This window comes from Apodemus sylvaticus, chromosome 10 (assembly GCF_947179515.1).
Source record: "Apodemus sylvaticus chromosome 10, mApoSyl1.1, whole genome shotgun sequence".
Taxonomy (NCBI): Eukaryota; Metazoa; Chordata; class Mammalia; order Rodentia; family Muridae; genus Apodemus; species Apodemus sylvaticus.
The window spans coordinates 24,339,947-24,366,837 of record NC_067481.1 but is presented as its reverse complement, the minus strand read 5'-3'; the positions used below and the strand labels follow the sequence as shown (position 1 = coordinate 24,366,837).

The 26,891-nt window shown below is 51.9% G+C and overlaps 1 protein-coding gene and 1 non-coding gene across 4 annotated transcripts; both read right to left on the bottom strand.

The window, feature by feature from the left end:
• Positions 1-1,426: 1,426 nt before the first annotated feature.
• Med24 (mediator complex subunit 24) lies at positions 1,427-26,596 on the bottom strand. 3 transcript variants are annotated; one of them, XM_052194981.1, is made up of 27 exons: positions 26,543-26,596; positions 25,983-26,189; positions 25,812-25,894; positions 15,656-15,694; positions 15,330-15,403; positions 14,757-14,989; positions 14,556-14,612; positions 13,233-13,344; positions 12,976-13,126; positions 12,653-12,766; positions 12,174-12,221; positions 11,502-11,584; positions 11,151-11,237; positions 10,291-10,396; positions 9,684-9,826; positions 8,582-8,619; positions 8,114-8,196; positions 7,646-7,824; positions 7,426-7,525; positions 6,938-7,113; positions 4,917-5,181; positions 3,828-4,009; positions 3,536-3,626; positions 3,101-3,200; positions 2,345-2,425; positions 1,945-2,093; positions 1,427-1,832 (listed from the first exon to the last, which is right to left on the bottom strand). In XM_052194981.1, exons 2-27 carry the CDS (start codon positions 26,110-26,112, stop codon positions 1,716-1,718), a joined length of 3,021 nt encoding a protein of 1,006 aa, XP_052050941.1. In that variant the 5' UTR covers positions 26,113-26,189; positions 26,543-26,596; the 3' UTR covers positions 1,427-1,715. The 3 variants fall into 3 exon arrangements, with proteins under 3 accessions (XP_052050941.1, XP_052050940.1, XP_052050942.1); XM_052194980.1 differs by having other exon boundaries at positions 26,475-26,582; XM_052194982.1 differs by lacking the exon at positions 14,556-14,612 and having other exon boundaries at positions 26,475-26,582.
• Positions 8,308-8,411, bottom strand: LOC127695735 (small nucleolar RNA SNORD124). The gene has a single exon (XR_007980094.1). It is a non-coding gene; the product is annotated as a small nucleolar RNA SNORD124 (small nucleolar RNA).
• Positions 26,597-26,891: the final 295 nt, after the last annotated feature.

Here is a 26,891-nt window from a genome sequence, read left to right as displayed (position 1 = left end):
CTTTTGAGTTTTGTTCTCCTGCTTGGAGCAGAGAGAGAAGACTCCTGTGTCCTCCTGTGGAGGGCAGGGAAGGAGATAGGTAAATACCAAGTATTGATTCCTGCGGCTGCTCCTGGCACCCAGTTCTGTGGTGGTACCCAAAAAAAATCAGTGAGCCCTGCCGTGCTGAGGCACCTGTCTCGGGGGCTCGGGCAGCATCTGGTCTCCCTTCTGGGGGACAAGACATCCCTGTTTAATATTTAAACAGCAGTGTTCCCAAACTGGGCTCTTACATCCCTTGCTCTGGCCAACCAGGTTACAAGTTTTCCTGTCCCTGTAGGAATGAAGTCTCTAAAGAAAAGTGGCGGCCAGGGTTAGCCCTGGAATTGACTGGATTCTTTTTCAGGGCTTTGCTGGCCCGGAACTGGGAGTATGGGAGGGGAAAGGAGGGAGGAGGCCCATGGGGAGTGCGTGGCATGGGGGAGGCCTACCTGTCGACCCTCCCTCTCCGCCACACCTGTCACTGTAACCAAGCTTGTAGATAATAAAGTGCTCGTGTCCAGTTCATGGTTTTCTTCTTCCTTCTTGGGCTTGGCTAATGCCAGGGGATGGTGAGTGGCAGAAGAGGGCAGATCGAGAGGGCGCCGGGACAGGCAGGACGCCCGGCTTACTCTGACCATTCTGAACAGCCTTGAGCTATGGGGTAGGGACACAGCACTACAAATGCCAGTGTCCCTGCCTCCAAGCCACATCTTCTTGGGAAAGAAAAAAGTTGATGGATCATAAGTCAGGAGAGGGGAGGCCTGGTGGCAGGCTGGGCTGCAACCAGGGCACTCTGAACATGTATACGCACGGGCCTGGCCTCCTGACCGCCTATCAACAGCCCTCTGCAAAGCTGCCCACACGGTGGAACGACACGCCTCTTCCAGACAGAAAGCGGCTTTCCCTCAACAAGCTCTATCTCCCCACCACCGTCTCCTGCTCGGCTCACTTCTGAGCGGAAGAAGCCTGGAAGAGTAGGAGGCACTGAAGGCCAGCTGCAGGCTCCCCTATGGCTGAGCTGCCGGAGGCCACCTGTCACGTCCCTCTACACCTCAATGCTTCCCACCACGTCCCTTCTCACAGCCTCACAGGTCCCTGTCCCTGGACTCGCAGAGTATGGAGGACAGACTGTCCTCACCCTCAATCCCAAATAATCCTCTGGCAGGAACACACAGTGAACTCTGGGCCAGAGGGTGGAGTGTGACTTAAAGACCAAGACATCCTGCCCTGCACAGTAGTGAGTGCGGGACCTTTCACGGTCTGCTTTGAATGGTGGTACCTGTGACCAGTGGTGCCAGCCGTCCACACCTCCTCTACCACAGGACCACACCCCTCCTGGGAATGCCACTACAGGGAAAAGACACCGTCCTCACAAGAGCAACAGAGCCAGAGCCACCAACAGCACTTGATAGCCACAAGGATCTTTATTTACAGAGGAACCAAGGGGACTCCCCATTCGTGGGTTATGAAAATAAATTTATATACACACTGTGACCCTGTAAAGTCCCTCAAAGTAGGCTACTGCTAGAATCGGGGTGACCACAGGGACTGCTCAGAGTCTTTGGGTGCTGGTTGAAAGAACAGAAATGACAAACAACAACTGGGAGATGTGTAGGGCCGTGTAAGTCAGGGCAGGGTGGGGAAGGTCTCTCTCCCAGCTCCCTGCTTGGATGCTGGGGAGGCCACCGAGCCCCTCAGAGCGCAGCGATGGCTTTGGCAGCCACCTGTCGTCCCAGGGGCAGGCTGAGGTCTGTGATGGCCAGAACAACCTTGGGGCTGGACATAGCAGACACCTTTACCAGTTCCGATACCTGCCACAGACAAATGAACACAGGGAGCTCCTGGGTGTGACTCCCGAGGAGGAAGACCCCTCCTTTCTCTGTGGGTCACCCCCGAAACCCCCTGGGACACTGGCACACTCACGGTAGTGAAGGGCATGAACTGCAGAATGCTGCCCCTGCTGTCCTGCTCCAGGCAGCCCACACACTCTTCCATGAACCAGTGCACAAACTGGGTGTGGGGGCCAGCAGTGCGTGACCCCAGGATGGAGGAAATGAGCAGGAACAGGTTGGCTGTGCAGAGGGAACAAGACGCACTGTTCTAGAATAGGCCAGACAGGAGAGGGAAGACGAGAGGCGGTGACAGCAGGCTGCGTGGAAGATGGCAGCAAAGGGGGCTGAACACCCTAGGCAGACAGTAGTGAGGGGGCAGGACGGTGTGGGGAGGCGGGGCAGGGGTCCCCTTCTGGGAGACTCAGCCCTGCCTCTGCTGAGGGGGCTCCTCCTAGCCCAGCGTGCAGGTAGGCGCAGCTGGGAGGACTCACCCAGGACTCGGTTCAGAGGGTCCCGCATGTTGACCGTGTGGAGCTGGGAAGCGGAGAGGGAGCTGTTCATGGAGCGGTCGGCTGTGGAGGGGGAGGGAGGGGGCTGCATCAGCTCTGACTCCAGGGGAGCCTTCTGCCCCCTCCACAGGGAGTCTGCTACATGAGGGGATAGAGGAGCAGCGGTGTCTGGGGAGCCAGGCCTGCTGAGCACCATCAAAGACCAGTCCTGGCCCTCGGAGACTCAGGCTGCATGGCGGCTCAGCGCTCATCTTACAGACAGCCTGCTTGCTAGGGGCCTAGCTAAGGTCACAGGTGGGCAACCCAACATCTTTCCTTTGCAAAAGCATGTGGCTCAGACCCTGGTCCCTACAAAGCTCCAAAAAGTTCTAGAAATCTCTGGAAACAAGAGAAATTGGATGCCACACAGGAGTTTTTGGCAGAAGGAAGTCTGTCAGCAAGGAGAGGATGGCATGGGCTGCCCTGAGCAGGAAGGCAGCCCCAGGTGGCATTGTCCTCAGCCATGGGCAGGACTCTGGGTTAGGAAGAAAGGGGGAGTGGGGGAGTCAGCACTATTACAAGATGTGTCACGCTAGTGAACTCACTGGTGCCTCACCAGCCCTCCACTGGTAACAAGGGAGGAGCACCTGAGGGATCTGAAGGGACCTCGGAGGAAGGACAGGGAGGAGGGACAGGGAGGCGCAAGGTCCTCAGGGAGGAGTGAGTCCTAGGCAGGCCTGTGACACCCCAAGTGCTCACTGGGACTTGACAGGATGTTGGCGTCATCCTCATTGGAGCTCAGGAGTCGCATAAGCTTCGAAGGCTGCATGTCTTCCACAGGGAAGAGGCTGATATAGTCCTAGGGAACAAGGAGTCACCGTCACACACCTGACTTCCTAAGTCTCCAGGAGCTGGAGGAACTGGAGGGCAGATCTGACTGGAGGAGTGAGCTTCCTACAGTCCGTGGCCAGCATCACCAGTGGTGACCCTCCCCATACCCAAATCTCAGCCCCAGTGAGCAGAAAAGGACCCTCCCTTATCAAGGACACGCAGGGGCCCACTCGAGCCTCTCCTCCACCCTGACCAATCAGACAGGCCCAAGCACAGCTGACCTTAGCCCCGATCTCTGCCTAGAAAGGCGCCTCTGCTTTAAGCCATCAGAATAAACACATGCCCAAGTCAGCAGCAGCCTACCTCAATGTCTTCTCTGTGTCTCTTCTTCTGGCGGGAGGACGCCTGTCCCTTGTGGGAAGAGTAAGAACTCAGCGCACACCACACAGCTAGTCTAACAAAAGGACCCCGGAAAAGGCATAGTTAAGACGGTTCCGGAAGCAGCTCCGTGTTCCCGTGAATGCCCCTTCTAAGCCCTCACTCCTGCCCACAGCCCAGCGTCCTGGGGGGCACCAGTGCTGAAGTGACGGCATCTGGATGCTAGATGCTTGAGGGCTCAAGGGGGACACCAGGAAGGCTCTGGAGAGAATCCTACTTGGCTAGTGCGGTGCCAGGAGGGTCCATAAGGCTGTGCCACTTGGAGGAGTCGGTCAGCAGCCCAGGCAGGATGTGGCCCAGCAGGACCAGGGTCACTTGCTGCATGTCCAGACAGAAGATGGAGTAGAGTAGCTGGACTGCTCTTAACGTGTGTTCCTTGCGAGTCTCCTTCAGCAGCTCCTGAGAGGCAGGCAAGTAGCTACTGAGGTGCTGCCTGTCCGGACCCTAGGGTTCTGATGCTCCAGCCTCCACTGTAGCCAAAGGTGCTTCTCTTTCAGCCAGAGGTGAGGCCCTACCTCTGTCTCCCCAGGAAACCACCCAGCTTTCAGCAACTTCTCAAAGAAGCCTGGACTACCTCAGCCAACCATGTCTATTGCCCCATCTCCATGCTGTCCACACCCACCCTAGCTGACCATGTCTACTGCCCCATCTCCAATGCTGTCCACACCCTCCCTAGCTGACCATGTCTACTGCCCCATCTCCACGGCTGTCCACACCCACCCCAGCTGACCATGTCTACTGCCCCATCTCCAATGCTGTCCACACCCACCCCAGCTGATGTCTACTGCCCCATCTCCACGGCTGTCCACACCCTCCCTAGCTGACCATGTCTACTGCCCCATCTCCACGGCTGTCCACACCCTCCCTAGCTGACCATGTCTACTGCCCCATCTCCACGGCTGTCCACACCCACCCCAGCTGACCATGTCTACTGCCCCATCTCCAATGCTGTCCACACCCACCCCAGCTGATGTCTACTGCCCCATCTCCACGGCTGTCCACACCCTCCCTAGCTGACCATGTCTACTGCCCCATCTCCACGGCTGTCCACACCCTCCCTAGCTGACCATGTCTACTGCCCCATCTCCACGGCTGTCCACACCCACCCCAGCTGACCATGTCTACTGCCCCATCTCCAATGCTGTCCACACCCACCCCAGCTGATGTCTACTGCCCCATCTCCATGGCTGTCCACACCCACCCCAGCTGATGTCTACTGCCCCATCTCCACGCTGTCCACACCCACCCCAGCTGATGTCTACTGCCCCATCTCCATGGCTGTCCACACCCACCCTAGCCCGAGTACCTTAATCAGGTTGTTGCAGAACCAGTAGACGCCGCCCATGTGCAGCAGGGTGTCAAGGATGTGGATGGAGCGGCTGTCCACCCAGCCCTTCTCCAGTACCTTGGCAAAGATGTCTGTCAGTACCTCCTTGATGGGGCGCTTGGGAGGGAGCAGGTTCCAGTAGGGCATCGTGTCCACGCCCGTGGATGGAAATTTGATCTGTGTGGCTGTCTGTTGCAGCACGTCCGCACACATGTGTTCCAAGATTGAGTTCATAATCACCACCCTAGGGGAGCAGGGAGGGTACATGCAGGCATTGCCCCTGGAGTTGGGTTACGGAAGCACGGCCGAGGGAGGAATTAGACCCACCGCATGCTGGGGGAGGGAGGACAGCATTACAACCTACCACTGCTGAGGAGCTTACAGGGCGGCCAGGCGTGGAGCCTAGGGGAGGCACAGGCCAGGCATTTTCTCTTACAGGTTCCATCAATCTATTCCGATTTTCTGTTTCTCCCTCTCCCCTGCCAACTTTTCCCATCCCCCAGGCCTGAGCTCTGCCAAATCAGGGTCATAAATAAAACACAATCACTTCCACTTAAGCTGAGTACTTGGGGGAGGGGATCCCACCCAGCCCTGGCCTCCTCCCAAAGTAAACTGTAACTTCCAGGAGAGGCCTTAAGGCTGCCCCACAAGACGCTTCCCGGTCCTGGGTAGCTGGGCAAAGTGTGTATAGCCTGGAATCCTCTTGGGAGCATCTGGGGCTGTGACCACAGCTGGAGTCTGAGTACTGAGGGCTCGGATGTCAGGAGTGCAGGGAAGGCAGCCCTGACTTGCTGAGCCCTTCCACCACCTGCACAACGGAGCTGGGATCCCCACTGCGCCCGTGTGCGTGAGCGTGATGTGGGTGATGCCCCACGGTAGGGGAGCACAGATGATCTTACAGAGCCTCCCCCAACCTTGCTTTAGCTGGTTTCACATATCCCCCAGATAGTATCCTCCTCAGCTCCCCTGTAAGGCAGCCTCCACCCCACAGTCACAGCACCACTCTCCATGTCCCCTTGAGGGTGGGATGGGAGCCCGGAGGGGCACGGATACGCAGTGTTACTCAGCCTTAAAAGGAAGGAAATCCTGTCACATGCCAGAGTATGAATGAATTTTGAGGAAATTATGCTGAGTAAAGTCAGTCAGTCATGAAAAAAAGCAGATATTACACAATTCTAGTTATACGAAGTTTCTAGGGTAGCTACTGGTGGGGGTGGGGGGGACAGACAGTAGCAGTGGTTGCCAGGAACCAAGAAGGGGAGGTGGACTGTTGCTTATTGGCTAAAATGCTCAGATATTCAAGATGAAAAATGTCTGGAGGTCTGTTTCACAATTCCAACACATTTCATTTCCTGAGTGATACAGTTGAAATGGTAAGTTTTCTATTATATGCTTCTTGCCATATTTAGAAACCAATGGCCAAACAACTTATCAGCTGGGTGAATGAACAGATGCCATTGAGCCCCATGTGGCGGAAGTCCCTGAAGAGCCAGTACTTGAAATGGTCACTAGGACAGCTGGGGGTGGGGGAGGGACGCTATAAAAACTGCAGATGCCTCCGAGTTCCTCGGCAGTGACACAGCCATATAATCCCTTTGCTCCTCTGCCTTGGCTAGTTTTCTGGAACCTAGAGCCGTGGAGGACAGAGGTCAAGCTGTCTGGGGTCTGTATTTCCCACACACGGGAAGCACAGGATTAAAACCCTCTCGATACAGAGACATACACCAAGTATCTGCTGAGCCAGTTGAATGAATGTGTGACCAAGAATGTGAGGGAGCGGCAGGGAAGGGGAAGAGGTGAGCGCGAGCCCAACACCCGGAATGTGCACTGCCTCAGTGGTAAGCAAGGGGGCCGCTCAGACCCTGGATGGAGGAAGTGGTTGGTGGGAGGCTCCCTGGGAAGGGGCGGGCTAGGAGCAAGGGGTGGGATGCTTGTTCCCAGTGGTGCGGACTCATCACCACACACCTGGGGGGCCAGGAGGGGCAGGCCAGGCTGCTGACCTCTCATTGTAGAACTGCAGGGTGTTCTCACTGTACAGTGGCCCTGCCAGCTGGCGGATCATCTGCAGCGACTTCTCACGCTCGTCCAGCCCCAGCATCCGGACGTGGGCCACAAGCCAAGCCACAGCACACACCGCCAGACTGCATACCTTTCCCTTGATATTATCGGTGATTTTCTGTGGGGAGGAGAAGGGAATGACTTGGGGACTCTCGTCCTCTCCATGGCCACGACTCCCACGGCCTCTGGGACAGCTGGGGGGGCCACAGGTGGTATCCCAAGGTACATTTCACACCTTTACAACACAAATTTGATTTTCTCAAAGATACCTTTGAGATATCTGGAAGGGATGAAGAGGCTAAGAAGAGGATGCTAAGGAAGACTAACACCACAGCATGTCTCCAGCTTGAGGATTTGTTTGTAAAATAACAAGTTCTCAATGACCAGCCCTGCAGCTCAGGCAGAGAGGCTCAAGGAATGGTGGAGCTACCTGGATGGACTCAAAGGCCAGAACCCCATTCTCCCAAGCGTTGAGGATTTCCAAAATGGCTGCTGAAATGCTCAGGCAGGCCTCGTGCCACTTCATCTGTCTACAGAGAAGATTAGGGGTAGAAGAAGTATCATGGCAAGGCAGCGTTGAGATGGGGTTAGGGGAGAGGGTCTGGGAATGCCCCCCACTACTGCCCGAGGTCAGGACCTAGACCACTGACACTAGCTTCATCTCTGAAGAGTTGTTGAGTAGAGCCACCAAGGACTCGACTTTGGTGGAGTCAGGCCGGAAGCAGGGGTGGTCAGGGTTCAAAATCTTGCCCTCCTCAGGCATGCAGGTCTGCATCCAAGTCTCAAAGAAGGGGACTTCCTCTCCTGAGCTTGACTCGGAGAGAATCACCTGGATAAGACAGAGAGGCACCAGCTGAGAGAAGAGGGTGTGGCACCTGCCAGAGCTAGCCAGGGTCTGGGTTCTACTGCCATTCCCTTTCCTTAGTCGAATCTAAATCTGTCCAAGGGAATCAGACAGGGAGCTGTGCTGCCACCTAGTGGTCCAGCATGAATGTGACACTAGAGGACCTGGGATGCTGGGTACCCGAGGAAGACAACAGAACGGGCTGGCTTGGGAGATCCTTCTTCTTCGCCCCACTCTCTGGGGCCTCTCCCTGTCAGCAGCTCTCGTCACTTACCTCTGAGCCATAGGTCTGGGCCACGTGGCACAGCATGAGGAAGGAGATGTCAAAGAGCAAGGCACGAACCGAGGCTGTTTTCGCTGTGGGAAAGGCGAGAAAATGCCAAGCTCAGCCCAGGACAGGGGCCCTAAGCCCTGTATCGATCCAGGGGTGCCGGGGATTGTAGTGTGGAAGCTACACCCCAGCTCAGGATTTCCTGAAGGAAGGTCAGGGACCAAGTGGTTCCTTCAGAGCTCTGAGGCTCAGAATCCTTTTCTTGGGTCTTAACAAGAACATCATCCCTTCCTGGGAATCCACAATTTCCAGAACCCAAACCGGTCAAGTGGTCCAGCTGGGAGAAGGGCAAAGAGGTAGTTTTGGCAGAGTCCCTTCCAAGCATTACCCTCATCCCAGAATGAGCAGGGGCAGCCCCTCCCCCCCTCCCTCCTCAGGGCACATGGGATCTGCAGATGCACACAGACTTACTGCTCTCTCCGCTGCCGTGGGTAGTGAACTCATTCAGACTGCAGGAGGGACAGAGACAGGTGGCATCAGCCAGAGCAAGAGCTGAGCAGAGGTCACAAGAGAGGGTGGGGGTGGGCTGGAAGGGGCTACACATTCAGAGGGGTTCTTAGAGCCTGAACTATAAGCTAAATATAGAACAAGTGTTCTGTAAACTACAGAAACAAATCACTATCATTAAAAGAACAGGGTGCCTTACACTATGCCCCAGCACTGAAGAGGTTAACACACAGCACTAGAGGTCAGCCTGGACTACACAGTGAGACCCAAAGGTTTGTATGGAACCATGTTCTACACGTGAAACTGCAGGTAACCCCCCCAAAGCTACAGAATTTAAGAAGCCGTTATTAGCTGGGCAGTAGACATACACGCCTTTAATCCCAGGACTCAAGAGACAGAGTGAGGCAGATCTGTGAGTTTGATGCTAACCTGGTCTACAAAGTGAGTTCCATGACAGCCGGGGTTGTTACACAGGGAAAAAACAAAAAACAGACAAAAAAAAAAAAAAAAAAAAACAAACCCCAAAAGCATAAAAAGAAGGCCATAAGCTAGAGAGAGTAGGCTGCAGGGGATCCCATGTCAAAAGTCAATAAATAACTGGGACAAGGAGTTCACCCATGCCTACTAGTCAACGCCTTATTTTTAAAAATGTGTTTATCTTTTATTTTTATGTGTATTAAGTATGTCTGTGTTAGTTATGCACCTTGTGTGTGTAAGATCCTGAAGAGGCCAGAAGAGGGCTCTGGATCCCGAGCCCGGAGCTACAGACACCTGTGAGATGCCATGCAGGTCCTCTGGAAGAGCAGTCGGGGCCCTTAGCCCTTAGGCTGAGTCATGCATCCCTCCATCCCTCCATGCCCTCTCCCCACAGCACGCCTCATTATCTTAGCAAGTGGCTTTATTTCTTCAGTGGGAGAGAGAAGAGCTCTCAGTCAAGTGACCCTTCTGTCATGGTTTCTAGTTAGGATGCTCTGCCCTGGTCTGCTCACCTCAAGGGGAGACACACATCCAGGCACAGGCTCCCTCCCACAGCCTCCTGTGCACAGCAGGGTATAGCTCTACTCACTTGATGAATTTCCGGGCAAAGGACTTAAGCTTCCCAGTGGCAGCAGCAGCAGCCAGCAGCAAGTCCAGGCTCTTCCCGGACAGCATGTGTCCCAGAACCCCCAGCAAGCCCTCCGGGGACTTGGAGTGATCTGCATCCATTGTCTGTGGACAGGTCAGGAGACCAGTGAAGAACACTGAAGACCCCCCAGATACAGCCTAAACACATTTCTCTCTGCCTGTGTCCACTGACTGGCACGCTGTACCTCCAAACATAATCTGTCACTTCCTGCTCCAACTGGAAGAGCACTGCTAAAAACTCTCCCTACTCTGTGACAGATGTGGTGGGGTGGGGTGAGGTGGGGGACAAGATCTGGCTGGGAGCTTCCCTTCCATGCCTTCCTGGGGTAGTGTCTGGAGAGGCACCAGCCACATCACCTAGGCCACAACGGGACAGCAGACAAACGTCAGCTTTTCGTGCTGGCTGCTACGTTTGCCCCCCTGGTTGTTCCTCTCCCAAAACAGCTCTCCACAGAGAGCAGAGAGGTCCTGCTCATTTATCTGGAACTAGAGGAGAACTGAAGGAGAATGGGAGTCCGCAGTGGCCCAGGCAGAGCGCACACACGCACCTTGAGAATGTTCGTGACCGTGGGCTCTGCCCGCAGGATCAGGCCAGGGTTAGGCTGGATGTTAGCATTTTCTGATGATTTTAGCTGGGGGTCCCGATCTGCTGTGCTATGGTCATAACCCAGGGAAGAAAACAACAGAAACAAAGAGGATTATTTCCTTTTTGGAGACAGGTCTCATACTGAAGCTCGGGCTGGCCTTAAACTCAAGGTAGTTTCTCCCGTTTCAGAGTCTCAAGGTTGGAATTACAGCTGAAAGTTTACCTGGCTCATACTTGGCTGAGGAAAAGATCTTGAAACAGTCTCTAATCCACCATATGTGGTGGCTTGTACCTTAATCTTAAACCACTCAAGTGGCAGAAGCAGGCAGAACTCTGCATTTGAGGCCAGCCAGAGCTACAGAGTGAGACACTGGTTTTTAAGAAAAAAAATTCTCTGACTCCAAAAACCAATGCGGAGAGGAGACGGAAGCATACAGCCAACCGGGGGCTGGCAGAAGCTTGGTTGGACAGCACTTGCCTCATGTCCACAGCACACTTACTGTGCCAGTAAGGATGAAGTTTATGTGAACCTATACTCAGTACTACCATTGTGTCAATTTGTCAGTATCGTTGCGGCCATTTTGAACGTTTAGTTAGGTTTAAGGGAAAATTGACGATTTTCTCTATGGCCTCTGCTCACAAAGGAGGGTAAAGAGCAGTCAAAGAGCAGCACCTCGGAGGGCAGGACTCTTATCTGATGCAGTCCTGTTCCCTAGACCCAGAAGGCATCAGTCACTGGCAACTCAGACTTCAAAGAGAAGGGAAGGGCACCAGGAACCAGTCTGGCAAGAGGGTGGCAGCCTGAGGGGCCTCTCAACACACCGCTTGCCCACAAGGCTGGCGAAGTTGACCTCAGACAGAAGGCCCTGCTTGTTGCACTCCTGGAGCAGGAAGTTCGTGCAGTCGCAACTGTGGAGGAGAGCCAGGGACCGGATGTGAGCAGAGAGCGGGGCCACGGTGTGCCTGTCGGGTCTCCTCCCTCCGTCAGGGTAGAGAAAACTCAAGTACCCAAAGGTAGAAAGAAGGGCTCTGGGTACTACGCAACTATGAGCCGTCTGCCTCCCCCTCCCCCTGCCAAGGGAGAGCCCAACAATTCCCTGCAACTCATCTAACCCAGTGGGCGGGAAGGCTCAGAACACTTCCAGTAAGATGGGGTGAGCAGGGGGCTCGTACTTGCAGCGCTGGTCAGCTTTGTCCAACAAAGGTGTGAGCTTCAGCAGGTACTCGAAAGCACAGTTGACATCCTCAGTGAAGTCCTCAAGAGAACCAGAGACTCCCACAGGGGTTCTGCATCCCAGGCCCCCCATGGCCCCCACGGCCCCCACAGCCAGAGGTGCAGGGTAACAAGGACACCACCGTTGCTCAGTGAAAGAGGAAGCCAGCCATGACCACCGCCGGCCCCTGTGCCTAGCTACGAGATGCTGGAGGAGCCGCATCCTAGGCAAATCACCACAGGCGTTCTTTCTGCTGGTGGGGAGGGGAGCCAGCCTATGCCACCCTCTTTACTCTACTGCATGTGCAAGGACATACACAGGTATTCACAGGTCCACACCACCCCCTCTGGGCACAAGAACACTCTACCACTCAGCTGCAGCCTAAAAGAGCTACCCTTAGCACACGCCTTTAGTCCCAGAACTTGGGAGGCAGAACCAGGTGGATATCTGAGTTGGAGGCCAGCCTGGTCTGCAGAGTGAGTTCCAGAACACTCAGGGCTACACAGAGAAACCCTGTGCCAAAAAGACAAAAAAACAAAAAAAAAGAGAGAGAGACCCTGGCTCGCTTGCTCGCTCACTCGCTCGTTTACCCTCCTCTGCTTCCATGTCTTCATCCCAGGCTCTAACTCACCTTTTCCCCATGAAAATATTTCTTCAACTTCACCAAAACCTGTGGAATCTAGGACACGAGGGAGAAGAGAGGCAAATCAATGACCTTTTTCTCTTTCACTTATCCCAGAAGACCATGTGTTCCCTGTGGGCACCGACAGTCCTCTGAATAACTTGTGAGCCCACACGCGGGTACCCGAGCACCCACTGCCTCTTGGCCTACAAGACACACCCCCCACTTCTGAGGCCTCAAAAAGGAAATCCTCACAGCGAAATGGATAGAGGTTCAGAGGGAATCCGGGGCCACCTTCCCTGGCTCTCTTAGATGACCAGAACTACCCTGGCTAAGGATGGGCTCAACAACCAGCCGAAACTCCCAGACAGCGACCAGCTGAGCTTGTGCTAGAGACTCAGGAGGTTGGACTAAATGCCAGGATGGGGACACCCAAGGAAAGGTCCAGCACGCTGCTGCTGCTTCCTTGCTCCCATGTTACCAGGTACCTTGAGGTAGGTGAAAGCAGTCCACTTCAGCTCCTGTGTACCCTCAGGGGATTCAATGAGTCCCACAAAGCAAGCTTTCCAGATCTCCAGGACAAAGAGAGGTGTGGGGATATGCTGTGGGAAATCCAAGGGTGTGGGGTAAGACCTTCTCTCCTTCTACAGGCTCCAAGGACCAGGCTGTGACTACACAGCAGGGTTCCAGCTCAAAACCAAGATCTGGAGGTCAGATGGCAAAACTGTGTGCAACTGGCATCTGTGGTCCACCGGGGAATCAAGAGGAGCTATTCTAAGTATCAGCCTCCTCCCTGCTTGGCCACACCCACCTGCATGCGCTTCACCATCATCAGCTGCTCCACCAGGGGCTGCATCTCCCCTGTCAGGTTCATGGTGCCCTCAAGCAAGATGAGCGCATGGACGGTGGGGAAGCCAGTCTTGTGCAGCTGCTCCGAGTGCACGGACAGCATGCTGGGGATGCTGAGGAGACACACGCCAGGACAGTGTCAGGAACAACAGACCATGGGAGAGACAGTAGGAAAACAGACCACAGAGCCCATCTTCCCATCTCCTGCAGAAACCTAACCTCCTGATGAGTGTGCCGCAATGCTCAGCCTGGCTCCGGAGCTGGGGATTGCTGAGATTGGCCAGGATCTCCACAAGTTTTAAAAGGGAATGCTCAATGGCAGTCCAGGAGGCTGGTGGAGAAAAAGCAAGGCAGAAACTGCTGGGAAGGAGAGGCAGGGCATGGACCACACTCCTCAGCTGTGGTGCTCCCTGGGCCGTGGAAGTGTACAGCAAGGAACCTTTGAGGACGAGGAGGCAGAGTCCTGGGGTAGCATGCTTCTGTACGGGGAGCAAGCCCCAGGGAACAAAGACCCCTAGCGACCATCCCAAGGGCCTGACTTCCAGTGAGTATACACGAGCAATGAGCGTAAGGCACAGGGTGGGTACAGTGCCCAGTGGCCCAACAGGGACAGCCACTCTACTCAGGCAACCTCGATCCAAATACCCTGCCAACACAGCTTTTGAGTTTCTGCTCTTTTAATAGCTCACCCAACTGGTGGAGCCCACTGGCCTCTCTCTTAAACGGTTGCACACACAGCCTACAGCACATACTTAGTATTTAATTACTAGTCACTTATCCAGGTTACAAGCCCAAAGGGTCAAATGATGAATGAAGCCACCAGTTAGCCAATCAACCTCCGTGCAGCACAGGGATCAGAGAAAGACAACTGAGACCTGAGATCCATCAAAATTAAGTATTCATCTACTTTTCTACCAATAAACATTTATCAAGTGCCCAGGAAGGCAAGGCACTGCCAACACTAACAAAAAGACAGATGAAGAAAAACTGTCAACGCAGCCCATTTTTGACCCAGGGATCAGTCTCTTTCTGGACTTTTCCCAGAAAGACTAATCCCCCTAACAACCTCTCTCACTTCGCCCTGAAGACGTGGCTGTCACCTAGCTTAGCATTCCTGGCAATGGAAAACTAGAGACCCTTAGGTGGCCCTAGCCGCTGGGGCTCAAGACTCAAGAGGCCTGAGGCCTCTGTTGCAGGAAGACTTCCCTCCCATACATCTGGAAGGTTCTAATACTCAGTGGATCTTGAGTTAAGAGATAACAGCATCCAGTCATGGCACACAGGCACCGAGTTTAACTGAAAGCCCCAGGTCACACCCGAGTCATCTGCTTCTAGGCGAAGAACATGAAGGCAGACAACAGCAGACGAGGTGCCTGCCTTGTCCTCGAATCTCTCCAGGTGCATGGCATTCCAATCTTACTCCCCACCAGAGTGTAAGCTTGCTGAGGGCAGGGACCCTGCCACATGCTCCTTTGGTTGCCCCCCTCCCCCACCTCCAGCACCTGACGCGGTGCTGGGCACACGAGAAGGCTCAGTAAATACCTGTTGGTTGATTGGCTCGGGTGCCACCCTGCCCAAGTCCCTGGGATGTATGCAATGCTTATGGGGAGAGAAAAAAGGAAGTGGGATGATTTCGGATCCTTCTAGAAAGAAGTGGGATGGCATCCTGCCTCTCCCCTCTCAATCAAAGGACCAGCTACAGAAGCAGCAGCAGGCAGGGCACAGGGGAGTCAGGGCACATACAGGCCTCCTCTAGTCTGGCGATGTGCAGCAGGGCTCGGTTCTTGGTGCTGCTGAGGGTCTTTTCCAGGCACTGCAAGCCCCAGGCAAGCTGCTTCTCCCCAGGGGCCTGAGTGCCAGCCTCCAGCCCTTCCTGGAGTCGCTCTGCAGAAGCTGCTGTACACCGAAGCAGCCAGTGGAGGGCGCTAAGGAGCGCTCGGCACAGCCCGATGCATTCCTCTGCTTTGCCGTGGCAACTACCCAAAAAGGATGAAAATTTGTATCTATTCCAAAAGCTGAAATCCAACCCACACCAATGTTCCTCCAGAGTCTCTGGCACAACACTTCTAGGGGACAGAGTTGGAAAGCTGGCAGAATCCTAGGTAAGACACCTAGTCTAGCCAGCTTCCACTAGACAAGATCTCAGAGTAGCTCCTTCAAATAGAGAAGAGGCACTTTGTCTTAAGGAAATAGAAGCTGGAGGTGGGCAGGTGGACAGAGGAAACATGGGACCCAGAACTGGTCTCAGTCTGTCTCCCAGACTATGGGCTTCCCTCGGCACTGCAGCAACAATGAACTTCCTCATCCATCTCTTACCTGAGTCGGTCACAAAACATGTCCATGATGTCCAGCAGAGCCTGGACACACAGGTCCCGGGAGAAGTCATCAAACTGCAGGAAGAACAGCGGGCAATGGAGGCTCAGCACTCCCTGGTCAGCCCTCTCACAGCTCTGCAGCTTCTCTGCCTCCAGCCCTGCCTGGGCCACAGGCTCTCCATATGGAGATGTGTTCCTAAGTCCCAGGCCCTCCTCCCTCGGGGGAGAGGCATCGGGTGTTGCCTGTCCAGCCTCGGGGACACATGACCAGAGTGGCCAGGCTGGTGTCTGTCCCCTCCCACGGCTCCTGAGGGGCCAGGGTCATACCTTACTGATTGCACTGAGCACAGAGGAGCAGGACACCATCTAGAAGGAAGACATAGGACAGCATTCAGACAAATCATCTATTGATGCTTAGACCGCCACAGCTTGAGGTCCCCAACCCCTTCAAGAGGCTCCCTCAGCTCTTTAAAAGACACATGGTAATGTGTGCTGTCCTTACTCCTGCTTCTGTCAGACTCAGTGTAAATAGCATCCACATAAGCCGAATGAGAGGGTTTTTGAGTACCCAAAAGGTACCCTGTCTTGTCTTTATGCTGTTCCTTTCCAAAACTAATACAGTTTGGCCACTAGTGGGTAAAAGAATCACCCAGAGTGACAGCCGTGTTGCTTTATCTCCATAACCTTTTCCTGTGGGGGGTGGGGGGGGAGGGAGTTCTGGGGATGACAGTCAGCCTGCTAGGCAAGGTAAGAAGTGAGTCTGCTGAACTGAAGATAGACATTGGTGGTCAGTGCCAGCCCAGCATGTGCCCAAAATTCAACCTGCCGCACAGAGGCGGCGGGGTGTGTGCATGGGAACACTTTCTGAGCCTCTACACTAACTGGCCCCATTGCTCCTTTCATCAAGATTAACTGACACAGGGAAATGGTGGCACATGCCTTCAATCCCAGCACTAGAGAGGCAGAGACAGGCAGATCTCTGTTTGAGGCTAGCCTGGTGGTGTATAGAGCAAATTCCAGGAAAGCCAGGGCTACACAGAGAAATCCTGTCTCAAAAAAAACAAAAACAGAAACAAAAAAACAAAAACAAAAAACCAGAGGGCTCAGAGGTTAAGAGCACTGACTGCTTTCCCAGAAGTCCTGAGTTCAATTCCCAGCAACCACATGGTGGCTCACAACCATCTGTAATAGGATCTGATGCCCTCTTCTGGTGTGTCTGAAGACAGCTACAGTGTACTCACATATATTAAATAAATAAATCTTAAAAAAAAACAAAACCAGCCGGGCGGTGGTGGCGCACGCCTGTAATCCTAGCACTCTGGGAGGCAGAGGCAGGCGGATTTCTGAGTTTGCGGCACGCCTGGTCTACAGAGTGAGTTCCAGGACAGCCAGGGCTACACAGAGAAACCCTGTCTCCAAAAAACCAAAACCAAAACAAAACCAACCAACCAAACAAACAAAAACCAATCAACCAACCAACAAGATTCCTGGAGGCTGAGGGTGCAGCTCAGTAGCAAACTGCACTAGAGTACTCGCCAAGGTGAGCAAAACCCGGGGCTCAAGCCCAGCACCAGAAAAACTACAAGAACCAGTGACAGACCCTGTCACCACAGCTACGTGGGAGGCTAAGACTCCACTTTGATATCAGTCTGACCATCACAGCGAAGCTGTGAGTCAACAGAGACACAGGTGTGGGTTATCTGATTTGGACAAGGACTGACAAATATCTCCTCCAGGAAACTGGAGGTGCCTACTGCCTCCACAGAGCAGGGATCACTATCTGGTGATCACAGCAGTCCTGATGTTTGTAGAATGAGTACATTGAAGCACACCCGTAGATCAGCACCTCCTAATGTTGCTGCCACAGCTGCACTAGCAAGGAAGCCACCAGCCACACACCTGTGAGAGCCAGCACTCAGGACTGCTGGAAAGGTCAAAGCCAGCCTGGACTACATCATAAGACCCTGGCTCCAAGTCAAAAACAAAGAAATGAAATGAGAACTCTGGCTCTTGGTGCTTGATGCATGCCTAACATGTACAAGGCCGCCATTCCATCCCAGTACTGCAAATAAATAATTTTCTTTTATTTTTATGTATACATGTGTTTTGCCTGGATATATGCGTGTGCCACGTGCATGCAGTGCCCTGGGAGTAAAACGGGGCATGGGATCCCCCAGGACTGGGATAGGAGGCCAGGGTTTTTTTTTTTTTGTTTGTTTGTTTGGTTTTTTTTGAGACGAGTTCTCTGTGCAGCCCTGGCTGTCCTGAAAGTCATTCTGTAGACCAGGCTGGCCTCGAACTCACTGAATTCCATCTGCCTCTGCCTCCCAAGTGCTCGGATTAAAGGCATGAGCTGCTGTGCTTGGCCAGCAGCTAGTGTTCCTGACCACTGAGCCATCTTTCTGGCCCATAATAAACTTTTTTTTTTGGTCGGGGCGGGGGGGGGGGGGTGGGGGGGGGTGGGGGTGGGGGGGGTGGGTGCGTTTGAGACAGGGTTTCTCTGTGTAGCTCTGGCTGTCCTGGAATTCACTCTGTAGACGACCAGGCTGGCCTCGAACTCAGAAATCAGTCTGCCTCTGACTCCTAAGTGCTGGGATTAAAGGCATGCGCCACCACCGCCCAGCTCCGTAATAAACTCTGAATTCCTCAGGCACACGACCCTCAATACAGGTGCTGGTGCCCACAGTGTTGCTAAGCACAAAAAGAGCAAGTTCTTTACTGTAGAAACTCTTATTAGACCATGTTGCTCCAAAGCTTCCTCAAGACATTAAGAAATGTTGGAGGGTTGGTGAGCTGCTCGGCTGTAAGCACATGTACGTGAGATGGTCCCGGCTTCCACCCCCACCGCAAACAGGGAATCTCCTTCACATGCACACACAGTGCTTCTGTGGGATATACGATTTAAAAACCCAAATTAAAAACATACAGAAAGCCAGGCGGTGGTGGTGCACGCCTGTGATCCCAGCACTCTAGGAGGTAGAGGCAGGTGGATTTCTGAGTTCGATGCCAGCCTGGTCTACAGAGTGAGTTCCAGGACAGCCAGGGCTACACAGAGAAACCCTGTCTCAAAAAAACCAAATCCAAAAAAACCAACAAAACAAAACAAAAACAAAAACAAAAACACAAACATACAGAAAGATGTACATGCTCATTGTACGACTTCTCAGAACCATAATACAGTTATAAACAATGAGAGATGACTCGACGAGTAAAGACACTTGCCGCTAAATCTGACGACTTGAGATCAATTCCCAGGACACATAAGCTAGAAGAACTGACTCCCACCAACGTGTCCTCTGCTGTCCACACACCATGGCGCTCATGTTCCCATCCCAGAGGCGCACAAGGAGGAGCCTCCAAAGTCACTTCATTATATCTTATTTAAATACTATTTCCAAAATATGTATTTTAGACAGTCTATCTGGACAGTAAATTCCGTGCAGACAGAGATAATTGTACATTTATATCTGTTTCTCCAGCACCAGGCCTTGGACTTATCCTTAGGAAATTTTCATTGCTTCAAGTAACTGAGTTCGATCAATGTGATGCAATCTAAAAAAATGTTTACCTTGTAATACATTTCTGTTAGTAAATACACTCAACACCATAGAGAACCAGTTTGCTAGAAATCATCTGTTCTGAGCAAATTTAACCTCTTAAGTCAGTAGGCTGCGGTGCATGTGATTTTGGTGGCTGAGTGCTGGGCTGCCAGGCTCAGGCCCTGGGCTTGCACTGCAAGCAGGGATGGGAACGGCACGCTTGCAGCGTGAGCTGAGAGAGGGTGACGTTCATCACCTGAGCAGATGGGCTCAGACAGTTTAAACCAGACCTCGTGGATGAACACGAGCAAAATACAGACAGGGCTTAAATACAGACAATTAGCATTCAGAGCCGTCGGCAGCAGGACATACTGTGAAGCCAAAGCGAGTGTCTGACAGTGAGCAGAAAGTTGGGAGAATGCCTGGGCAGAATGACCGAGCCGTTCCAGGCCAGTGTTTGTTTATTTATAACCAATGTCCCCATAGCGAGAGCTTGGAGAAGAACTCAGCCCTGCTGGATGCCAACTGTAGGGGGAGCTGGACGGCTCAACCTAAAAAAAAAAAAAAATAATAAAAAACCTGGACCCCACGCCAAGAGGAGAAACCCCTGGCTGTGCACGTTCTTATTGAGGCTGCTAAGTCAGAATGAACCGATGACCTTCGCATGCTGTGTACTCCTAAGTGTATCAGTTACGTCACACTCCAGACACACCTGAAAGCACTTACACATGGTGACCTGCTCCTCCCAGCAGGACTGAAGTCGGCTCCAGTCTGAACAATTCTAATAACGAGTCGCTCTGAGTTGACACAAGACCTGGAGCCTGGAGGCTGGCGTGGCCGGCCGTCTGCACACGTGGCTCCCAGGCTGACCTGGCAGCTGTCTCTAACTCTAACTCTCTGAGGAGGCTCTTCTTCATACCCAACACCCCCAACCACTCCTAAGTGCCCTCTCCAGGCGTAGCACCCCACCAAAGAGCCTCTTAACTTTGGAGGAAGAATAAATTACTAATTTTGCATGACACTTGACAGGCTGTGAAGATATTCAGCCTTTCTGAGCTCGCCTTTCTCGTTGGTGTTTATGTATCTCAAGAGCCTATTTTAGAGAGAGCTTCCCACAGAGCCGACATTTCATCCACCCTCTCTGTTCTCTCCAACAGAGTTGTCTACTCTCATGATCTCTACCTCCACGCCTTCTGCTCTCTCTTCAACACACTGCGACCACTTCTGAGCTGACCCCTGCATTAATCTTTTCCTCCCAGCTACCAACAAACTCTTGCCGTTAGACCCACGGCTCTCACGTGATGTCATCAAGCACATGCTGGATTTCCAACCTTTCCTTCCTTTATACCTTCTACCTGTACACTCTTTCCCCGTTTCCTCTGCTCTCTTCAGACCATTTCTAGGGCATGCTTTTGACGTGACTGGGTGCTTAGGAACCTGGCGTGAACCGCTTCTCTTGCCCACACCCCATCTGGCTCTGACAACTTACTATGATATGTCCCCAACAGATAAAACCCTGAAAGCTGACTGGATGAACAAACCAACACATGAACTCATGAAGTGATGGCACTGTCAGAAGGGTGGGTCTAGTGAGAGAAACAGAGGCACGTTTTTGAGAACCAGGAGGCTAGACTCCATCCGAAGTGAGAGCCATGGGTCTAATGGCAAGAGTTTGTTGGTAGCTGGGAGGAAAAGATTAATGCAGGGGTCAGCTCAGAAGTGGTCGCAGTGTGTTGAAGAGAGAGCAGCCCATCTCGTCCCCAGCCCCTCCTCCGCTTTCGTCACTCCAGAACAGGAGCGACTTGACCCCTGTGCATCTTCCTAGCACTCCGTCCTGCCTCACTACTGCCTAGACATGACAAAGCTGGCCAGTCATGGTCTAAACAAACCCTTCTTCCCTTAGGTGGTTTAACTCAGGTGGTTTAACTCGGGTATTTTGTCACAACAGAAACGGACACACACTTCTAAACCAGGCGCTCCCATTCAGACTCCTGAGTTCTTGGCATAACTGCTTCTGACTGTCTCGCACCCCGGATGTAAAAGGCTGGAATCATCTGCTGCCCTCTCTTACAGACCAGCTCTCAGGACACTTCACTCGGTTCTACTCTCCCTCATGCTGCTGACAGCACCGAAACCAGACATCCAGGTGTCACCTTGGACCTCTCTCCTCCACTCACCCAGTTCATCAACAAACCCTCCCAACTGACCTCCTAAACCAGTGGCTCTCGGCCTCCCGAATGCCATGACCCTTTAACGCAGTTCTTCAAGCTGTGGTGACCCCCCAACCATAAAATTATTTTCATTGCTACCTCCTAACTGCAAATTTGCTACTGCAGGATGTCTGATATGTGACTCCTAAGAAAGGGACGTCCAACCTCATGAAGGGGCCACAACCCACTGGTTTCTGAATGGTTCTTAACCTCATCCCTCCCTAAATTCCTGGTGGTTACTCTCCAACCTGAATTACTAAGCTGGCCTGAGTTGGAGACTGCAAAACTACATGTTACAAATCTGCCTCCTCAATAACACTTGTCTCCTGCTTACAAGCTGTAGGAACCAAACAGTAGCATCCCAACAACTGGCCTGCAGACCTGACATAGTTATATCTAGTCCTTCACAAAAACAGACAAAAAAAAAAAACAATCTGAGAAGTCTCCCTGCTTTGTCTCATTAACATAAAATTTACATTTAAAATTTGTCTGTAAACTGACATGCCTGAAAATGGCCAAGAACATTTTTCAAAGACTGTGTTTTTATTTGTACGTATGTGTGTGTTGTGTGTTATGTATTTTGGGCCTGGAAAGATAGCTCAAGGATTAAGAGCACCAACTGCAGCAGGGGGGTCCTCCCAGTGCTGAAGGGAGAACAGGGGGGAACTGCAGGGGGGGAGCTGCAGGGGGTCCCAGTGCTGACTGGGAGAGTGCTGCAGGGAGGGTAAGGGTGGGCCTGCAGTGGGTCCCAGTGCTGATGGGGGGAGGGGGGAGGTGGGCCTGCAGTGGGACCCAGTGCTGATGGGGGGAGGGGGGAGGTGGGCCTGCAGTGGGACCCAGTGCTGACAGGGGGAGGGGTGGGGGGCCTGCAGTGGGACCCAGTGCTGACAGGGGGAGGGGTGGGGGGCCTGCAGTGGGACCCAGTGCTGACAGGGGGAAGGGTGGGGTGGGCCTGCAGTGGGACCCAGTGCTGACAAGGGGAGGGGCGGGGGGGGGGCCTGCAGTAGGACCCAGTGCTGACAGGGGGAGGGGTGGGGGGGCCTGCAGTGGGACCCAGTGCTGACAGGGAGAGCAGAGAAACTGCCAGAGGAGAGAAGTGTGGCTTCCTGGCTGAGGAAACACAGTTGCAGGCAGCATCTTTAACACCTCACACCACAGGGCTACATTTCCATGGAATACAACCATTGGTAGTATTTGCTGACAGAAGTCATTGGGTACCTGTGGGTAAGGGAAGTTTCTAGAAGAATGGAAATGTCTTGCCTGTCAGCTATTTTGGACATTGGGGACATGAATACAGAGAATTGTTAAAAATCACTGACTATCTGGGCATTTTAGGGCTAGAGGTGAGACTCAATGAAAGATTGCTTATGCATGACCCAGTTTTTATTCCCAGAGCCCACCCTATGAAAGACACAACTACAAAATCTGTACATCTTATCCTAATTTTACACATTTACATACATACCCATATTAAAGTGTTTCCTTGTATGTATGTTATGTATGTTTATGCGTGTTCCTCTGTGTGCTGCTCGTTATCTATGCATGTATGTGCACATGCATGTTGAGGCTGGGTGTTGATGCAGAGTCTTTCAACTGAACCCAGACTGCAGTAGGGCTCGGCTAGCTAGCCTCTTATTAGCTCCGACACCTCATTTCTGTCCTCCGAACGCTGGTATTGGCTGCTGTGCTCTCCCAGCATTTACTTAGGTTCTGGGGATCTGAGCTCCAAGTCCTCATACTTTTCTACCTCCCTCACCTCTCTCTCTCTCTCTCTCTCTCTCTCTCTCTCTCTCTCTCTCTCTCTCTCTTCCCAGGAACTCTCCCTGGTGATAAAAACTCGCCACACTGTTTCTCTTCCTGAAACTCCTGACATGATTATGAGTGGCTATGATGAAGTTCAGGTTCCTCACGTTACTACAGGGCCCCTAGTATCTGACCTCTCCTTCTCCAAACCACCTTCCTACACCAGGTGGCACAGTGACTTACACCCATAACTACAGCATTTGGGAGGCAGAGGCAGAGGCAGAGGCAGAAGGATCACCACAAGTATAAGGTCAGGAGGAACTAAAGATCAAAATTCTGTCTCAAAAATAGTAAAAATTGATGGGCGGTGGTGGTGCACGCCTGTAATCCCAGCACTCTGGGAGGCAGAGGCAGGCGGATTTCTGAGTTCAAGGCCAGCCTGGTCTACAAAGTGAGTTCCAGGACAGCCAGGGCTACACAGAGAAACCCAGTCTCAAAAAACAAAAAACAAACAAAACAATAATAATAACAATTGAGCTGGGCAGGAGTGGCATGGGCCTTTAATCCCAGCAAAGGCAGGCGGGTCTGAGTTCAAGGCCAGCCTGGTTTACAGAGTTCCAGGCAGCTGGTGCTGCTACAGAGAAACTCTATCTCAAGAAAAAACAAAAACAAAAACAAAAAAAAAACAAAAAATATATCAATTTCCTTGAAATACTGTGCAGCAAATTTCAAGGTATATATAATTCAAAGAATACTTAGGGTCTCCAACACCTTTTTGAGGGACTGGAAGCTCCAGCTGTGTTTAAAATGGGGCTGAAAAATGACCCAACAGGAAAAGGCACCTGCTAACATGACAAACTGAGTCTGATCCCAGGACCCACACGATGATCGACTCCCAGAAGCTGTCCTCTGACCTCCAAGAATATGTGAAGCTCAACAAACACACAAACAAGCCGGGCAGTGGTAGCGCACGCCTGTAATCCCAGCACTCTGGGAGGCAAAGGCAGGCGGATTTCTGAGTTCGAGGCCAGCCTGGTCTACAGAGTGAGTTCCAGGACAGCCAGGGCTATACAGAGAAACCTTGTCTCAAAAAAACCAAATCCAAAAAAAAAAAAAAAAAAAAAAAAAAACCCACAAACAAAATGAATGTAAAAATTTTACATAATACTAAGGTATAATTTACTTCCCAAGTCACATTTTCTCACAGTTGTGCAATGGAGAATCCCAGAGATTAGACTATGTGTAATGACATAGTGTTGCTAAATGTGGCAACAGCTAGGTTATCTATAGCGCAGTCATACGGTCCCAAATGACCATTCCCTGATGTTGCAATGCTCAGTGCTCACGCACCTGTATGTAAGCTAGCACTCCGAGGGATGCAGCAAGAGGTTTAGGAGGCTGAGGCCAAGCTGAACTACATAAGGAGACTCAGTCTCCAAACAAACAATATCAGTAAAAGATCAGCTCAGAGTACAAAAGGGGCACTGAGGGGGTACGTAGGTAGTAGAGCAGTCACCTTGTGACTGTAGGTTCCTGGGCTTGATCCCCAGCACAAGGAAGAAAAGTCCAAGAGATACCAATGAATTTGTATGTAACGGTATAAAGTCATTGGTGATACAGCTCATGTTACCTGTTACAGTTTAGTATAATAAATAACAAAGAATAAACCCAGAGGTGGTGGCACACACCTTTAATCCCAGCACTTAGAAGTAGAGGCAGAAGGATCTGTCAGTTTGAGGCCAACCTGATCTGCATAGGGAGTTTCAGGACATCTGGAGTTACACAGAGACAGGTTTGAGACAGGGTTTCTCTATAGCATTGCAACATCATAGAAAAACAAACAAAAAACTAATACATTGTCTATTCTAGGCAAGCACACGCTAATGGAGCTCCATCCCTATGCACCTTTTTTGATAGACAAACAAAAGTGCTGGCCAGATTCCTGGAACCCAAGTGCTTGGTCCTAAGGACCCAGCAGCTGCACAAAGGACACGGTGGCCCCATGCCTTACCATCTTGGCTGAGAAGAGAACCAGACCCCGGCCTTCCTACCTGACACCTTCTCCTTGGTGGTTTCTGACCTCAAAGGACAATTTCTACTTCCGTAAAAGAACAACTCTTTGGGGTTGTTTGCAGGTTTTGTCCTAAGACCGTGTGAGCCTATGACAGCTGGCAGATCCTAGACAAAGCTGGTGGCTGTTCTGCATGAGACATGGCTGCCCACAGGTCCCTTTGAGTGACTGTAGCAAGAACTCCCCTGCTAAGTGTTTAGAGTGGAACTGCCCTGTGCCTGCCCTATCTCCCTCTGCCCCGCCCCCCAGTTCCTGCTGTTCCCTCCAGCACAAACCAGGTGTGAGATTCATTGAGATTTTTGGAACTGCCTTTACAGATTCAAACAGAATGCCTTTTTATTCTATTAAAACCAAGAAAGATGCCAGGGCGGTGGTGGTGCACGCCTGTAATCCCAGCACTCTGGGAGGCAGAGGCAGGCGGATTTCTGAGTTCGAAGCCAGCCTGGTCTACAGAGTGAGTTCCAGGACAGCCAGGGCTACACAGAGAAACCCTGTCTCGAAAAATTTTAAAAAAGAAAGAAAAAGAAAAATCAGGAATTTAAGTCCAGCCTGGGCTACATAAGACATTGTCTCAAAAACAGTAACAAGGATCTGGCCAAGAGGCTCAGCAGGTGAAAGTGCTTGGCCTGTAAGCCTGCTGATGTGAGTTCAAATCCCCAGAAAGGTGTGAAGAACAGCACCAACTCCACAAAAGTATCTTACCGCCACATGCATTGTGCAACATACGTGACCTCCCTGCCATCATTACATGTAATTTTTTCTAATTTTATTTGTAAATGTACTTGGGGAGAGTAAATAAATGTAGTATTCATTCATTACAACAAATGAAGTGTTATTTTTGTAAGAAAATAAGCCTAAACAGACAACTGTCAGTTCTCCAGGTGTTTCATCTCCAAAAGCCAGGAGTCTGGAATGTTTACCTGGGAACTAATGGCGTACTTCAGGTAAGACAGGAGAAGAGGATTGGGGGCTGGTCCAATCATGGCCTGCTCCAGGAGTGCTTCTGCAAGGGAAATTAAAGTTAGGCTGAGTGGTTACAGCTTTTCTGGGGATACCCCTTCCATCCTTCCTTCCCCCATTTTACTTGAGACCTGCTAGGTTGAGAATGTCCCAGGTGGCTCCTTTGGGAAAGAATTTTTTCATGTTGATTGCCCATTGGTAGTCACTCCATCGCTCTTTCCAGGCTTGCAAAATGGCCTGCTTCAGGTTCACCACCTTCATGATGTCACTCCAAGTACGTGAGATAGATGAGTGACAAGGTGGGAATTTAAAAACTGGGCCAGTTGAGAACTGGAGTTCTGAGGGAAAGAACAAGGGAAAGGTAAATTGAATGGAAATTCGGGAAGACTTAAGCAAAACAGAAAAACTAGACAGAGTAGGGAGAGTCAAGGTAGCGGTTCTGTCACCCTCTCAGTTTCTAAACCACCTTTTCTTGAATTGGGACAGAAAGTGTCTCCAAAGCCCTAAAGAGAGCAGGAAAGGGTTAAGCCTGCTCCGGTTGCCTAATTATGCCCTTCGCTGTAGCTGCGCTCCTCACCACTACCGCCCCAAACCTAGATCTACCCTCTCCCCATTTCCTCTACCTTCGTCAGCCCTGAAGTTGTAATTCCTTCTTTTCTTTCATCCACCATCTCCCCAAATTTAAGCCTACCAGACAAACGAGTTCTACATCGTAGACAGCGCCATCTTGACACCTATAAAGGAAATCATTTAGTATTGGCCAGTAGCCACACACACCAACCAATAGAAACGCAGCAAGAGCCATACCGCCACAATACCTTCTGGGAATTGTAGTTCTTTGCCTAAGACTTGTCTAAGCCGCCAAACAAGCAAAAGGATTAATTTAATTGGTTCTGGTGATTTTTATCTGAGATTATCCTAAGAGCTGAAATACGTTGGTACCCAGAGACTCAGGTTCTAGGGAGAAACCAACTTTCTTTCTCCCAGTGACGTCGCCATCTACCCCCTACCTTCAATCGTTCTGTTACTGTAATTATTCC

Excerpts from the sequence above, each read along its gene's own strand:
- Med24 (XM_052194981.1), bottom strand. The coding sequence starts at position 26,112 with ATGAAGGTGGTGAACCTGAAGCAGGCCATTTTGCAAGCCTGGAAAGAG. Across the intron at positions 15,695-25,811 it reads AGTACGCCATTAGTTCCCAG|ATGGTGTCCTGCTCCTCTGT; the intron begins GTAAACATTCCA and ends TCTTCCTTCTAG. Across the intron at positions 12,222-12,652 it reads CTGCTTTCACCTACCTCAAG|ATTCCACAGGTTTTGGTGAA; the intron begins GTACCTGGTAAC and ends CTCGTGTCCTAG.